This window comes from Siniperca chuatsi, linkage group LG2, assembly GCF_020085105.1.
Source record: "Siniperca chuatsi isolate FFG_IHB_CAS linkage group LG2, ASM2008510v1, whole genome shotgun sequence".
NCBI classification, from domain to species: domain Eukaryota; kingdom Metazoa; phylum Chordata; class Actinopteri; order Centrarchiformes; family Sinipercidae; genus Siniperca; species Siniperca chuatsi.
In genome coordinates, this window is record NC_058043.1 from 12,078,314 (window position 1) to 12,094,898 (window position 16,585).

Here is a 16,585-nt window from a genome sequence, read left to right on the forward strand (position 1 = left end):
TTTCTAGTCAATTTCAGGTTTCACACAGACAAACCATTTGAAAATTGTCCTTTAAAGCTCTTAACATTGTTTTTGGACCCAATTAGAGCTGAAAAGATTAGTCGATTGGCAGAAAATTAATCGACTGACAATCAACTATTTGTTTAAGTACTTTTTTCAAGCAAAAATGCCAAAACAGTTCTCAGGTTCCAGCCTCTCAAATGTCAGTACTCGCTGTTTTTTAGTTTTCTATGATAGCACAATTATTATTTTTGGACTGTTGGTTGGACAAAATTAGCAACTTAAATATACCAAATTGGGGTCTGGGAAATTGTCTGGGCAGTTTCGTCCACTGGGACAAGTCCCAATGGCCCAAGGCTCAAGTCAATCAAAACAAGTCTCAAGTCAAGCAACTTTCATGTCAATTTCAAGTCTTCACATAAGGTCTCTGAATACTGACAAACCTTTTAAACACTTTCATTCCAAAGCTGTTAATAGTGTTTGTTATATACCTGAGACCAGATCAATGCAAGATTACATAGCAACAATTTTGATCAATTGATTAAGTTCTTTTTTAAATTAAAAATGGAAAAAACAAATTGTTTTCAACGTCTTAAATGTGAATATTTGCTGGTCCTCTAAGTCTTCCAAGACCGCATACTGAATATTTTTTGGGTTTTGGAGTGTCGGTTGGACAAAACAAGCACTTTAAATATTTCAAAAATTTCATGAAATTTATAGTTGGGAAAATTGTGACATGCATTTTCTCTGACATTTTACAGATCAAACGATTACTTGATTGAGAAAATAATAGCCAGATTAATTGATAAAGTCTCTCAATGGTTAGCTGCAGTGATAGACCTAATAATCAAATATCTAAGGTGTGTGTTCAAGGTCTTCTGACGCAGTCTTACTGTTTATCTTTTGTTCTGGACTTTTGTTCAGGTTATAACTTGAGACTTGAATGATTTTGCTCTCAAATCAAGTGTTTTGGAAGTGAGGTTTCTAGTCTCTTTTTATTTTCTTTTTGACTTGAGTCTCAAGTGTTCAGCTCTGCCATGAAATGATCAATCCCTGACCCCACATATCGAACTGGTGACGTCGAAGTTGCATCAAGGTCCCTTCCCCATCGCCTTATTCATCCGGTGTCCTTCACTTGTAATTACACAGAGCGGGCTTCAAACAGGTAACAGGTGCGTGACACAAACACAAACACAGAATGAAGAAAGTGAGAGTAAAGTGCTCCCTTATGTGGCTTTTGTAAATACATCCTAAAAGAGTAGGTTACACAATTATGGCCAGGCAAAAAAAGAGCAACGCCGTTGTGGAAATGTTAGCGCGGACTACCCTCTAGTGGGGGATGAGCAATCCTGCCCAGGCAGCGTGGATTATGGAGAAAGGCAGCACAAGTACAGTACACTTAAAACTCATTCTCACTCGTAATCTAACATGCTTCACAAGCCAGACCAGAACTAATGGCATAAATGTAATCATAAGACTGCAAGAGACACACTTAACAACGTATTTCTTTATTGTACCATAGTACATTCTGTCATAAAGATTTAATACAGTATGCATCAATCCCTTGCTTGAGTTCATCCATTAATTTGTACTGCCTATGCCATCCTTTGTCCTCAGCAGTCTTTTCCACACCTTTGTGTTGAATGTAAAAGCACTGTCACATAAAAAAGAACAATCTGGTACAACTCTTTACAATCTAAAATAAATAAATCAAACAAACTAATATCCCAGGAATAGCATTGTATCTGATAGGTGTTTGCCTTCATACCTCTGAATAAAATCAAATAAAAAAGGCCAGCCAAATGTCAGTGGCCAGCCCAAGCAGGTACATATAACATATTTAAGGCAAATAAAGACTGACATAAGTGAATACAAGCAGAAAGCCTTTACTATATATACACATAAGTATACCATAATTATATATAATTCATGACGTTCCATGTGTGACATGTTTTTTCTAGATTCAACACTATCCAGAGCTTGAACAAAACAAAAAAACGCGCCTCGTCCCCTCAAAACAACACATCTCACCACATGTCTGTATTTAGCCGATGTTAGGTAAAACAGATGCACATGACAAGGCTGAGAATGGCAAAAGGCAGATCTGTACATGGCTCTTGAAAGAAAGGAAAATGAAGATGTGTTTTGTCCTTCACTTCTCTGACACGGTCCATAAAGTTGGGTGCAGTTGCTACTGTTTGACATGTGGTATTTGCATCTCCATTTCTTCTTTGTAACTTCAGCAAGGAATTCAAAAAGGCCTAGTGGATGAGAAGTGGGGAGTCCTCTCACTGATATTGTCTGTAGTCTCCAAAGGAAGGGGAGGGCATGGGAGCAGGGGCAGGTTCCTCTGCAAACTGGGGCCCTGGAGAGGAAAAAAAAAAACAAAACAAGAGGTTAACTTCAGATTTAAATGACAGCCAATCAGAGGTCTAACAGCTAACAGTTAACTTAGTGAGCAATAACCTAAAATATAACTTCAGTTACACCTGAGCTGTGTCCCAATTCTATATTACACACTAATTCTAAGCAGATTTTTAGTATGTCTTGTAGCGCTCGTTGCACTAATGATCATGTTTATTATCAATTAATCTGCAGATTATTTTCATGATTAATCAATTAATGGATTCATCGTTTGGTGTATAAAACATTAGAAAATAGTTGAAAATGTCCATCACAATTTCCCAAGGCCCAAGTTCACTTATTTGTTTTGTCCAACCCAGAGTCCAAAACCCAAATATATTCAGTTTGCTATCACAGAAAACCAGCAAATATTGACATTTGTAAAGCTAAAAACCTGTGAATTTTTGCTTAAAAATTACTTAATCTATTAATCACTTATCAGAATTGTTGCAGATTACTTTTCTTGATCATTTTTTGACACTGGAAAAAAGTGACAAAATTAAGTATGAAATGGAGGAGATGCACATAGCTGAAAAAAATAAATAATATACAACAAATTGTAGATGGTTGTGATGAAAGCGCTCCAGGAACACAACAGAAAACAAAAAATATCTTTTTAATCTTTGGAAAAACACACACCGTCTGACTTACTGAGCTCTGACCTTAAAGTTCAAAAATAGTCCATTTACACTTCATCATCCACATTGAGTTAGTCAGATATCAGACTTAGTTTTAACAGCTGTGTGAAAGAGGTAGATTTATGACCATCAAACTGTGTTCTCTGTCTATGCAACATCCTTTACGTCTACATCAATCCTTCAATGACACAAACTTCCAATATCAGAAGTGTTACTCACCAGTTGGGAACTGTGAAGAGGCGAACCTAGTAAGCAAGATTCCAGCGCCCTCTATCAACGCCAGCAGGATACCTCCCATGGCTGCAGAGCCTACCATGGCTACTGGTCCATCTACAGAGGAACAGGGAATGTTAATATATTAGAAACACACACACACACACACACACACACACACACACACACAGTACATTAGTCTCCACATTTCACAGAAGTAGAATAAAAAAAGGGGAAGTTGAGATGTTACTGTATGTTAAAAGGTCACCCACTGTTTTTAAATAAACAAAGTTTTAGAAAATAGTGAACAATGTTCTTTATGACGTTAACATAACTTAAAGCCCTGCACACCCATAGAGGTGTTTTCACTTATTCTGCCTGCGTTCAGGTTTAAATTAGATGGAGCCTTGCTAGGAATTACACAAATTCACCAAAGTCAATGTACTAATAAAGTGTAAATATTCCCGCCCCAGTAAATGCAATAAAAGGAACAGGACAGTGAAAAGGAGGTCGATCAAGCCTGATCACGCCCACACAGTACAGAGAAGAAGTCTAATCAGGCAAAAGAGTGAAAGGGTGAGTGTGGACATCTCACATCCAGCACAGGTATAGTACTTGACAACTCCAGTTCCTCTAATTCAATTAATCTTATTCCCAGTTTTAACACTGCAAACAGGCCAAACTCAAACAATTTCAGTAATTCTTTAGTCAGTATTTGCCAATAAGAACCACATCCAGTTGTGAGACCTTTACTGAAGTTAGTCTAGAACTAGAAAAGGGTAGATTTTCACAGAGACCACAGGTTGACATCAGATTTTCTAATGAACTACATGGCTGCAGTTTAGTTTAAGGACGCATATGTTGCGACATGTATTGCCGTCTCCTACAGTGTACTTTTTTAACACTATCAGTAGGAGTTGTCAAAGTAAGAAATTCTCTAATCCTACATGTAGGGGTTTTATTATAAACATGGCACATATAGAAGTGAGATGGATGTTGTATAATGATGCACAGTTAATCCATAGTTTGGAGGAATCTTGTACGCAATAAACAATGCCATCAACCAGCTTTAAGCTCTCACTTCATCTGACTGGTACTGGGTAGTTTTAACAATACACAGCAAAGAGCACAGTGCCTCTCTGAAAAGTTGAGCTGATTTTTTTCACTAAAAACAAAAACAACACAACAATGGCAAAAAGATTCTGGCACGCCTAGCAAACACATATCCACACATTGAATAGTCTTACTGATGCCTTCTAGCACACTCTGTAGTTTTGATAATGCAGCATGTACAACAGCAACATTACTGTTTGTCTTTTGCATGAGGCATGTATGTGCCATCTGCTGACTGTTAACTGCCAGCTTCTTCTAAGCTTACTCACTTCTTGCAGCAAGGATAGCTCCTGTCATGGCCCCACTTGTAATTGAGTTCCAGGGATCCTCCTTCCCTCGTACTTTTACTAAACCACAGTCAATCATGGAGAAGAGGCCTCCCCATACTGCAAAGCTTCCTGCAACCCAAAAAGATTCACTTAAGTTCAACAAAGAAACATTTGTTAGGCTATTTTGCCATCATTATAAGTTATACTTGACCCAAAATGTATTTCTTTAGTTGTTAAATGAAGAATAGTCAGCTTGGATTCATGTCTATTATGACAGTTACAATGGATTTCCAATGGTTTTCACTAGGGATGTCCCTATTAATAAACATTAATTAGCAACAGCTGATAGGATCTGTCACAGGCGAAATTTGTAATTTTAATCGGCGAAAGCGTAGCTTTGGGAATCAGTGTATTTTACCAACCTCTATGTCTGAACTCTCACTGCTGCACCCAAATAATTTTCACATTCACACACTCTTTTCTCTTATACAGCAAAATGCTCGCACTGTAGAGCAACACTCTAGATGTAGAGCAACAAACTGTAGACTGTAGAGCAACAAAGATGAAGTCGACAAAACAAAAGGAATGGATTTTGATCCATTAAAATATGCCCCGATCTGCCCCCAATACTGATCCTTTGGATCGGTTCGGGGCATCTCTAGTTCTCACAGCAGAAAAAAAAGTATTAAAACGTCCATACAGCTTATGTCTGAGCATCAAGAAGGGCTACAAGGCAGTATATTTAGCCATATTTTATGAAATTACGTTTGTTTTCAACATACTGGGCATACAGAGGGACATTGGATAGCTTATACTGCAGCAATGGTTTAAGACATTTCTATGGATGTTTGGTACTTATTTCCAGCCATGATTAAATTATCAAAATATATTTATTTATTTATTTATCAATCAACTGTAAGCATTGTAAGCAACGTAAACAACATGAATCCAAGCTGACTACAGCCCCTGTGACCTTTCCAGCCTACAGAAAGTGAGTATTTGATACTAAAGATATGACTTAAAGTATTACTTTAAGTCAGATAATATATAAATTCAGCAGTTATTACCTCCAAGCTGTGGGGCTCTGGTCTTGATGGCAGTCAAGCTGCCTCTCATTCTGTGGCTCATCCCCTACAAAAGAGAGCAACAGCAAACACAGATCAATAGAAATTCCTTGTACTTAAACCTTCTTCATGAAGTCAAAATGCCAAAATTGCAGATTATGACAATTTAAAGACATGGAAAAATCAAGTTCCCTTGTAGTGTTACTGAAGTTACTGAGAAGATACCACACTACTAGGGTTTTGAGAAGTGTACTATACAGGAAAAACAGATACCTTTTAAATATGTTCTGTATAACACTGACTGCGGTGACAATGTGATGTCAAAAACAGCAAGCATGAAGTGTATTGAAATCACTGGTAGAAGCCAATTTGTTTAGGCTTGAATATGTATTATTCCAAATGATGCTACATACACCATAACTTATTCCCTAGATTGTAGATATATTATTATCAGGTACTTAATCAGACACTCGTCTATGACAAATTTTAAAGATTTATTTTGGCTTTGTTTGATAGTAACAGTTGAAGAGAGACAGGAAATGTGGGAGAAAAAGGGGATGGCATGCAGCAAAGGGCCACGGGCTGAATTCGAACCCAGGCCACTGCGGTAAGGACTCAGCCTTGTAGATGGGGGGCACGCTCTACCAGGTGAGCTACCGGGGCGCCCCGTATGACAAATTTTAAGCAAAAAAAGGTTAGACATTTTTATTGTTTCCTCTATTTTGGGGGAAAGTATCGAGCATTTTCATTCATCACTTGTTATTGGTACTGAACCTAATATTTTATGTTTTACTATATTTCTCAGTGGTGTGGTGGAAGAACAGAAACTGTGCAAACACTGGCTGACAACAGAGTTTGATAAAAGGTCATTGATTATTTAGTGCACTGCTAAAATCATGTAAATGTTATCATACAAGAAAACTGCAGATAGTTCAAAGAACAATGACTGTGTCATTAACCATCTGACAATAACAAAACATAGTATAGTGATTCTGAGCAGGTTTCAAACTAGTCTCATGTTGTATTAGAGTATGATTTGTATAAGGATGTCATAATTGTTGTATCTGACTAAGGCAAAACAATGTAGGAACAGCTACATGACTGAACATACTGAGGGTGCGTTTCTGAAGCCTTTTACTGCCTGGAATATTCCCCCTCCAATAGCTCCCATGGTGAAGGCTCCCCCACAGTCGTCCACGATCCTCCAGGGGCTAAAAGCACAAGTCGGCCATTAGCGAAGTTCATTATCATACACAGTACCAAGTATGAAGTTACATGTGCCAATATCATTATTTCTGATTGCAGGTTCAGTCTTGATATGCCCCATGAGTATGGATTTTAAGCCAAGGGTGACTGTTGAGGCACAGGCACTCTATTATTGTTAATGTGGAAATAAAATAAAGCTAATTTAAACATGAAACTTGTAGCGTTGTAGTCAACAAACGGCATTATTGCCCAGCAATATATCTACTGTATATCTCTACCACCCATTACAAAATATGTCAAATGAATGCCAAGATATCGGACCTCCCCATTTACTTCAAGGACATCTCCACATAAGCAGAACTTGGAAACCTAAATATAATTATCATTACTTCTTTCTGACCTTAAATGTGCTGTCTTAACTCACCACCATATAGTGAGCACATACTCAACAATTAAACAACTAAGTAAATTGAGAAAGGTTTTATTTTTATGTATTTCAAAAAGCTACTTGTTAGAGCACAAATGCAAGCTAATTGCAGAAATTACTACAATATGTACCACCTGGTCTGGTGATAACTAAGCCTGATCCAGGACCCCTATACTGCATGATACCAGACTATGGATATAAACGTGTCACTAAAAGTAAACATTGGCAAAAGAAATTATCTTATCTCAACTGACACTTAATTTCAGTTACAACCTTACAAATTATACTAGTCTCGAGGTACCCTTCTCTAGCTGTTGTGCAATTCACAGGCTGCCCCCAACCGATAACGTTAGCACACAGGTGGCTAACTTAGCTAGCTTACTAATATGCTAAAGCAAACAGCTTTAACTGAGCTATCTTCTACTGAAGAGCTAAAATTGTCACAACGGCGCTTGACATTCATATATCACCTCGTACAGACTCAGTGACTGGAGTCAATTGACTAAATGTAAAGGCATGTGGGTGAGTAAACCGACAAGGTCACTAACAACGTGATTTAGCAATGATGGTGAAATGCTAGTACAAACTGCAATATAGTTCTATGTAAAGTTAGCATTTCTGCTAACGTTAGGTAACTGGCCGGATTTGAGACGTTTCGAGTCATGCCACATGTTGTATCATAAAAATAATTATACATACTTAACATAGTAGTTACTTCAAAGAGAGGCATAGAGGGGACTTAGCAAAACACAGGGTGAAAAAGATATTTATTTGGTTATAAGACTTACCATGGTTCTCTGGCATATTCCTCCATTTTGTTCTTTCGCTGTTCCCTCTGACGTAACGCTTATCGACGACCTGACGTAACGACACCACGTGGTGTCTTTTCACGTGTTTCTATACAAAGCGCTAAAACGGGTTAGCTTGACGGACTAAGATGTTACATTGTGGAAACAGGGCATTATCTAACATAATATTATTATCTTAACATGACAGTTTGTTGTTTTGTTATCCTGTGAGTCATATCATTTAAAAAACACACATTTTGGGACTTCAGGGACTCAGTACTCACTTGATCTGGGGGTCCAATATCAACATGGCCAATAGTGTGCACAGTATTGGGGATAAAGGAGTTATAGGTGTGTCAAAGAAGACACGCCCTGCAAGTCATTATAAAGTTGATCCTGTTATCGTAGATTTATTAAGCAGGCAAGCACTTTTCAAATCAGAATTTAAAAAGTGCTTTACAGGAGGAGTAAAGAGAGGGGGGAATAATAGAGACAGAGAAGACAATAGCCTACATAACGTCAAATTATGAAAATCCTCTTAGGGCTCTTGCCCGAGGCTGTTCCAGAGTCAAGGAGCGGCAACAGCAAAATCACAGAGATTTAGCAAGAATAATAGCAAGAAAAACAAGAATATTTCCTTAGTTTGTGATAGATGGATGGCACATTGAGAAGAAAGCCAGGTATCGATGGTACTGCACAGGAGGTGACTGGTTTTACATTATGGTCAACAGAAACAACAACATCAATGATCTGAAAAAATCTCCGTTGGAATAGACATAAGACAACAGAAAAAAATACAAAAAGTTTAAAATCTATTTGTTGATATTGTTTCAGTGTGTTGAGCCAATGTCTGCAATGAAGCAATAAAGATTAAATTATTAAAAGAATGGCTGCCACAAAAGCCCCTGGTTCACTGTGTGGGAGAGGCAGCCATAAGTGTTTTTCCCCGTTTTGTATTACCATTTGAGTTTTTTCTTTAAATGATATGTTAACACAGAAACATGGGACTCTTTGGGATATTGTAACGACCCCATATGTTTATGTTATGGCCACCAGTTTTAATTATTTCAACTTTGTGTCTGATAAATCATGTTTTGTCTGGACGGGTCTAAATACTAGAACACCCATGAGCCTCGGCTGCCATTCGCATGGAGAAGAAGCCAGTCAGAGGCGCGAATTCAAAGTGCTTCATCGTTACGGTTGAGAACAAAACATGGCGCCATAGTTGCGGAATTCAGCTGCAAATGAACAATAATTTAAAAATGTATTTAAGCTGCAGATTGTTTTGAGTTTTCTCAACACCGTCCTCTTTATCTTGCCACACAGCAAACCTGGGTTCATGTAGTATTCCAGGAAAGGGGGGTCAATAGGGGCCCACCAGCTCATTTTTGCCCTGGGGCCTCTGAGCAGGTTAATTCGGCCATGCTACAGAGAGGAAGGAACCTAAATATACAGTGAACTTCAAGACTGAACTACAGTATGCTGTGTAAATGATTTAAAAACCAAACAAGAAATGTGGATATATTAGAATGTCCACTGAGTTACTTTCTGCATACAAATGATTACCAAATTCTCCTTAGATCCCCTCTGTTGGCGCTGAACAACCCGTAATCTCAACATTTCCATTCTTTCCCCTCTTTTTCCTCCATCTGAGATCAGTGCTGGTGGTCAGCGGAGCAGCTTCAGCCGAGAGACAGACTGCTGGCCTGCGGCCCATTATTAGGAAGGAGAAAGGAATGAATTGCAGATCAAGCGTTCATTGAGAAATGCCCAAATATAGGCATTTCATGGATGCAGAGGCTGAGGCAGGGAGATGGAGACATAAACTGGCCTGCGGCTGGTGGTGCTGTTCTCCTTTTCTCCTCCGAACACCCAGAAGATAATGGATAGAAACTAGGCAGCTCCCACTGTTTCCCTGCAGTTTTAAACATGTAATGTAAAGAGTAACAGCCGTCTATGTATGTTCTTGATTTCTGGTTGCAGAAGCAGAGACATTATTTACACTGCAGGTTGGTTGTTGGCTGTGGATATATATCTATATATGGCTCTGTAGATATTGTGCATATCGTCCTAGCAATAGCTAGTTCTGAAGTGGAACATACACAGTGGAAATGTGGAAATACTTGAGTATATTATTAACAGTGTACGATTTCATATAGACCATAAACCAACAGAAATGAATGACAGCTCAATAGATATTAATACATACATACCTTGATTCATCATACTGAAACATATTGCAAAAGTCAGTTGTATTTCATTTTACATATACTGTACATTTTCTCCTTAATGATATCAGCCAGGCATAACATTACACTTGTGACTTGTCATTGCAAACATACCAGAATCTTTTATTGAAGGCATACAGGCTCTGTAAGAAAGGCATGTGTAATCAGATACGACAGAGAATCCTTCATTACACAGTGCACATGTGAGTGCCACTCTGACTTTTGTTGATCACGCATTAAATTCCTTCAGAAATGACATTCATTTAAAAGTATGGCATAAATCAACAGGAGAGTTGATATAAGCCAGCAATGGTTTTCCAAATCCCCCTAAGGTTAAGACATGCTGATGTATTACATTACAAGTTATGTAAAGTATTCAAACACCCAGAATAGAATGATTCTGTACAAAATATAACATCAGATAGTGAAGGGCAGCTATTTGCTCTTCCTGGTAAAAATGCATTATGTAATTATTTCCATGTTAAAACTCTCGTCATGCAGCAGGATTCCACTGGGCTGCTTTCCAATCCATTAAACCCTGCCTGAGATGTCTTGAGATTTGGCAATGGGACACAATCAAAGACCACCTTGACCTTATTTATCCCTTACCCAGATTTTCTTAAGTCAGGCCGCCATGTTTGTTAATTCCCTGATATTTCCACCATTTCAGAATTCCCAGTTTGAACAGATTTACAACTTACAAGTATAAGGTGGATTCCCTCTCCACAAATAAATACATGGTCAAATTAATGTCCACTATATCACTGATAAACCTTTGTATATTAGAATTTTATAAAGAGTCATTTGATTATCTTATTAAGCTCATCGCACACTCCCACCACACCACCACTCACATTCAGATGCATACACAAGCCAACATGTTATATGATCGGCTTCATATTATCTAGTGCAAATAACCAGCAAAGCGTCAATATGAACTGAAGACAAATAACCACATGGCAACTCATGGCACTCTCTACAGTTGGCTAATAGAGAACCCTGCATCACTCATTCTCCACAGAGTCCTTTTGGTCCAGTGTTTGAGGGGAGAACTCATAGTGAGGGCTAGTCATCCAACCGATGGGCATCTCATGTTGCACTTCCTCCATCCGTCCCACAGCACAGTTCTTCGACTGCATCCCGGGGGAATGTAGAGTTTATCTCCTTGAAAACCTGTGGTGAGAAGTCAGTTCTCCCTCTCTCTTCTTTTTCACTTTATATTCCAGCAGGAAATATTACTGCAACCACTTTGGCACTGGCACCTGTGAGAAAAATAAAATGTAAGTAGGTGAGAATATATTGTGGCCGAGCTAACCTATCCATTAAGCAATCTTTACATACCTTCTTGAGCTGTTTCACATTGCTTCCTCTGATCGAGGCAAGCAGTTGGTCCCTTGAGTTCTTACTACCGCCTGGGCTTTTTCCATCCAGCTTCCTCTGCGACACCGGAGTTAGAGAGTTCCTCAGGGAGTCTACATCCAGCATAGGAGGTGGTGGAGGTGGAGGTCCACCCCCAGGAGGAGGTGGAGGTGGTGGTGGAGCCGGACCTCCAGCTCCTCTTTTAGGTGTCAGCTTTGGCGATGGCATAGGTGAAGGCATGGGAGAAGGTTTGGGGGAAGCTTTGGGCGAGCTTCTCAGAGATCCTCCACCGCCCGTCTTGGGTACCTCCAGTGTCCCCTTCTTCTCACCATTGGCCTGGGCCTGCTTCTGCTCCTGCAGGCGCTTCTGCCTCTGTCGGTCCATGTTGCGACTCAGTATGTTTGTCGTGGTCATCCTGGGTCCAGCTAACTCAAAGTGGTAGCCCAGTTTGAGCAGGGTGGTGTTTTCTTTCAGGATCTTGGTCATCTCCATCTCGGTCTTCCCACCACAGATGTGACGCTGGTTTTGAAAGCGCAGCTCCGTCAGCGTGGAGTTGTGTTGCAGCGCCTGGATAAGAGACAGGATGCCCTTGCCAGTGAGGTGGTTGGAGTCAACGTTGATGCTGGTGATAGTCTTGTTGCTGCGTAGCGTGCCTGCGATGGCATAAGCCACATGGTCGTCTGCACGGCAGTTAGCCAAAGCAAACTTCTTAACGTGGGTGTTGCTGTGCAAAGCCTCTGCAAACTCAATGAGTGTTTTCGTCTTGATGACCTCTGAGTTGTTGACGTTGAGCTCAGCGAGGGAGGGGTCGTTGCTTCGAACTTGCTCCATCAGCTCATCAAACATGCTCGAGTCTTCGTCCTCCTCCTCTTCCTCTTTCGCCTTGCTGTTTGGGGTGTTTTTGGCCACACAGTTACCAAGATTCTCAGTTGCCTCTGCTTTTTTAACTTTTCCTTTACTATCCTCTGTTTCCTTTTTGTCCTCTACTTTCTTCTCTGCGTTAATCTTCTTCTCCTTCTCTTTCACGTGGTCACTATGGTTCACCAGCTCTTCTCTATCTGTTCTTTTTTCGGCCTTGTCATGTTTCACCTGCACCTCACCTCTTTCAGATGGTTGTCGCTCAAGTTTGACATCAGGTTTGTTTTTATCTTCAGCTTTTTTCTCCTCAGCTTTATTCTTCTTCTCTTCTGATTTACTCTGTGGAGTCTGGCTTTCTTGTGTCTTGCTCTGCTTCTCCAACATTTTAGAGACATGTCCTTGTGTCCGGAAACTCTCAGATTTTCTCTCCTTTTCCTTGCCCACATCCTTTTCATGTTTTTCTCGTAGCTTTGAGATAATGTCTTTGGTTTTGCTGTCATCTTTTCTCCTGCAGTCTTCTTTCCTCTCCTTCTCTCTGTCATCTTTTTTGTCCTGTAACTTAGAGATCATATCCTTTGTTTTGCTACCTGTGCTCTCTCTGTTTTCTCTTCTGTCTCTTACCTTTTTGTCCTCAAGTTTCTCTTTCTCTTTGGTCTCCTCTTTCACATCACTCTCTCTGCTTTCCTGCTTCCTGTATCTACTCGAAAGGCGACTTCGCTCCTCTTTGGAACTTTCAGGAACTTTGCTTTTTCTGTCGTCCACCTTAATATCTTTTTCGCTTGACACACTGGCTTGTCTTCGTAACCCTACTTTCACATCATCGTTCCCTTCCTGGCTCAGGCCCATCTTCCTTAGATATTCCTGCTTCCGGCTCTCCTTCTTTAGCTCACCCTGCGGGAGGACGAATATGAGGAGTATGATGTGGAAAATCATATTAGCGTTTGTGTCAGAAAGTAAAGCAGTTAAATACATGCCAATACCAAAAACAAACAATTTTAGGGTTTAATCAAACTTCCTTGTGCACAAGTGTGTCAAAGGATGTAGTGCACAAAACCAAAATAAATCATAGCAGATACAGAACGAGGCTGTCATTTTGCAGAATTTAAAGATGATTTTAAAGTCTCATAATTTAGAAAAATTCACTGGGTACAGTATGTAATGCGTGACATTTACAGTATGATATAGCACCTAACCATACAAATACCCATGCAAATACTGTATTCCTTTACTGTCAGACAGCTCCTTGTTCATCTGCTTACTGTAAACACACACACGCTCTCCCTGACACAATATTGCATGTGTGTTTACAGTCAGCAAAAGGACAAGGAACCATTTCTTATAGTGCAGGCATACATTTGCAGCGAGTAGCTTGCAAAGTGTTTGATTTGTGAGTCTCCATCTGTTTTGCTGCGTGAGGCCGTGGCCCTGGCAGATGTATCCTTAAAAGGCAGTGAGTGTAGGAGCAATCAACCAAGGAATTCCATCAGGCCGGGATTAAGAAGCTCCGCAGGGCCGGCGCTCCATCGACTGAAGTGCCTCTCCTTTAAACACACAAACTGCAAGAAATCTGGCTCCTAAAACTCAACCAAGGAGGGTTCAAAAGTCTTTTACAGCATGTCCCAGGAATAAAAGAAATGGTTTGCTGTATTTCTGCTTCTCCGCTTGTGAGAAGATGCTTAAGAATGTGGAATGGATGGTAAGCAAGCCTCAGAGGGGAAAACAATATTTTTCCTTGCACAGAAGCCAACTATTTATACTATTTATGAGCTGGTGGACCCAGGGTGCATGGGGTCCAGTTGGTGGTTTGCTTCAAGCAAAATGAAAAGCTATCATTAGAATACCTTGGGAACAGTAGATGTTACATAATGCTGTAATCTATCGGTCATGAGTGCAAACATACCTTTTTTATTTTATAAACTCTCATAAAGTCACCCATCTGCAGGTCATTTTTTTATTAAAAACTACTCAAATACAAACATCTCAAGAGAGTAATGAGGCTTAAAAAAAATTGCAGATCATACTTAAACATTCATGGGTGTTTCTTTTACGCCAAATCCAAAACAGCATGCTACTGTACCAGATGAGGACTCAAGTTATGCATTCACAAACCTCAAATGACTGTTCCCTCTGACTGAGCCTCCGTTTAGGATCACTCTCCCCTCTGCTGTCCAGTTTAGCATCCCGGACATTGTTGCTCGGTTGGGTCTCTCCTTGGACGATGATCTTCCCATCCTCTGGATTGAGGTCTGGCACTTTCATCATGTCCTTCTCCAGCTCCTCCACCTCCTCGGGGGAGAGAGTGGACAGCAGGTTGTCCAGGTCTGGGTCCTCACTGACCTGACGGCCCGTACGGGTCAGGCCTCTCACCTTTCTCCTGGACATGGTTGCCTAAAAAAATCTGGGGTAAAGGCTATGCCCGTGGAGAAGAACAGAAAAATTTGGTTTCTTTGGAGGTGCAGATGGTCTTAGTACAGTAAATCCCTTTATTTAAAATCTAATTATTGTGTAATTTCTCTCCAATGGTGAGAAGTAGAGTATTCCCATAGGCCAAAGCTGGTGTCCTGCTGTCCTGTCGTGTCCTGCTCACCAAAAACCCACCAGAGGCATCAATCCTGGTGCAAAGAGGCTGGACTCACGGTCTTGCAGTGAGGGGTACCAGTGATGAACTGCAAGAGCCTCGCATCATCAAAGTGGACTGTGAGACTGGGACATTCTTCGAAATCCTGTGAAAGTGCATGTCCATATTTAGTTCAGGGTACACACTCCTTTAAAGGTAATGGGAAGGGCTGAAGTTTACAGAGCTGCCAGAGCAGAGTTGCACAGACTTCCTATTACACAATTCATGTTTATATTGAGTTGTTTAGCAATGACTCTAATTTTAACAGTTGACATTTTCACATTAGATTTTCTGCCACTGTGAGAGGCGTCAGTGATCCTTTTAGGAACTTTTCTTATTTCCTTGTTTCCTGAATTAACACATTCCCAACATTTTGGGAAAAACAGTTCAAGTTAAAAAAGTATAGTTTTGTTTTTACAGGTGGCTCAATAAAACACCAGCAGGCCAATGGTGTAGGGGGAAACAGATGAATTATGTGTTAGAGTCACATGGTCATTAAATATGTGCAGTGAAACGCAGGGTGGCATACTCTTGAGGCTGTGCTAAAAGGCTGGTGGGCAATAAAGAATAATATCCTGCTGTTTATTACACCAAAGGCACTAAAATTTAGGGACTTGGTCAATTTTAAAGCAGCACACATCATGTATAAGGTTAAAAACTAATTACTACCTGAAAGTATCCAAAAGTTGTTTAAAATGAGAGAAAATCATGTGATTTGAGAAGAATATTCTGTTAAAGGGGTGAATTTATGGCACAGTTGTAGTGAGGAAGTGAAAATGCGGCGCACAATAACAAATTCTAATTTGTAGCATTTTGACATTAGTATACAAAGGATAGTGTAAATTTTTATGATGTTACTTTTGACGTCAAATAGATAGTGTTTTGTAAAAAGGGTAGGTGCAATAAACTGTAGCTTCAGCCTACACCTTTTCGGTCTGTGGAAAAAAAATCTCTCTGCTGTGTTGCATTATTTGCTACTGTACTGGTTTGTTGTAACTAATATTTTATTTTATCTTATTTTCTTTTATCCCAAATTGTTTGTGTAATTATTTAGAGACCAAAATAAATTTAAAAAATGTCATTTTTTAAAATTAAATAAAATAATAATTTAAAAAATCTAAATTATAGTAAGGGTAGAAATGAGAATTAGAATTAAAAGAAATATAATGGATACAAATTCAAAGATACAAGATTTGTCACAGCTGTAAGGCAACCTATAAAATAAAATCTTCTAATTAATAATAATGAATTAATAACAATCAGTGTTTTTAGGGGCATACATTTCTTTTGGATTAGATGTTGCTTGTGATGATCATGAAATTAATAAATTCTGCCAAACATCTGAACACATTTAACGTTGTTTGGAGGTTAATATGGACATCTAGTGGTCAATGATGTAAAC

General features: G+C 39.5%; 2 protein-coding genes across 2 annotated transcripts; both read right to left on the reverse strand.

Annotated features, from left to right (window-relative positions):
- Positions 1–1,492: 1,492 nt before the first annotated feature.
- Positions 1,493–8,245, reverse strand: timm17a (translocase of inner mitochondrial membrane 17 homolog A (yeast)). Its single transcript, XM_044176888.1, has 6 exons — positions 8,122–8,245; positions 6,812–6,911; positions 5,704–5,767; positions 4,637–4,765; positions 3,261–3,371; positions 1,493–2,365 (listed from the first exon to the last, which is right to left on the reverse strand). Exons 1-6 carry the CDS (start codon positions 8,145–8,147, stop codon positions 2,289–2,291), a joined length of 507 nt encoding a protein of 168 aa, XP_044032823.1. The 5' UTR covers positions 8,148–8,245; the 3' UTR covers positions 1,493–2,288.
- Positions 8,246–10,354: 2,109 nt separating this feature from the next.
- On the reverse strand, positions 10,355–15,276 carry lmod1b (leiomodin 1b (smooth muscle)). Its single transcript, XM_044176802.1, has 3 exons — positions 14,676–15,276; positions 11,691–13,457; positions 10,355–11,611 (listed from the first exon to the last, which is right to left on the reverse strand). Exons 1-3 carry the CDS (start codon positions 14,946–14,948, stop codon positions 11,585–11,587), a joined length of 2,067 nt encoding a protein of 688 aa, XP_044032737.1. The 5' UTR covers positions 14,949–15,276; the 3' UTR covers positions 10,355–11,584.
- Positions 15,277–16,585: the final 1,309 nt, after the last annotated feature.

Coding starts and splice junctions, on each gene's coding strand:
- timm17a (XM_044176888.1), bottom strand. CDS start 8,147: ATGGAGGAATATGCCAGAGAACCATG. Junction 6,912..8,121: donor GAATATGCCAGAGAACCATG/GTAAGTCTTATA, acceptor TTGTGCTTTTAG/CCCCTGGAGGATCGTGGACG. Junction 2,366..3,260: donor CTCTTCACAGTTCCCAACTG/GTGAGTAACACT, acceptor TTTCCTCTCCAG/GGCCCCAGTTTGCAGAGGAA.
- lmod1b (XM_044176802.1), bottom strand. CDS start 14,948: ATGTCCAGGAGAAAGGTGAGAGGCCTGACCCGTACGGGCCGTCAGGTC. Junction 13,458..14,675: donor AGAGGGAACAGTCATTTGAG/GTTTGTGAATGC, acceptor GTCCTCCCGCAG/GGTGAGCTAAAGAAGGAGAG. Junction 11,612..11,690: donor ATGTGAAACAGCTCAAGAAG/GTATGTAAAGAT, acceptor TTTTTCTCACAG/GTGCCAGTGCCAAAGTGGTT.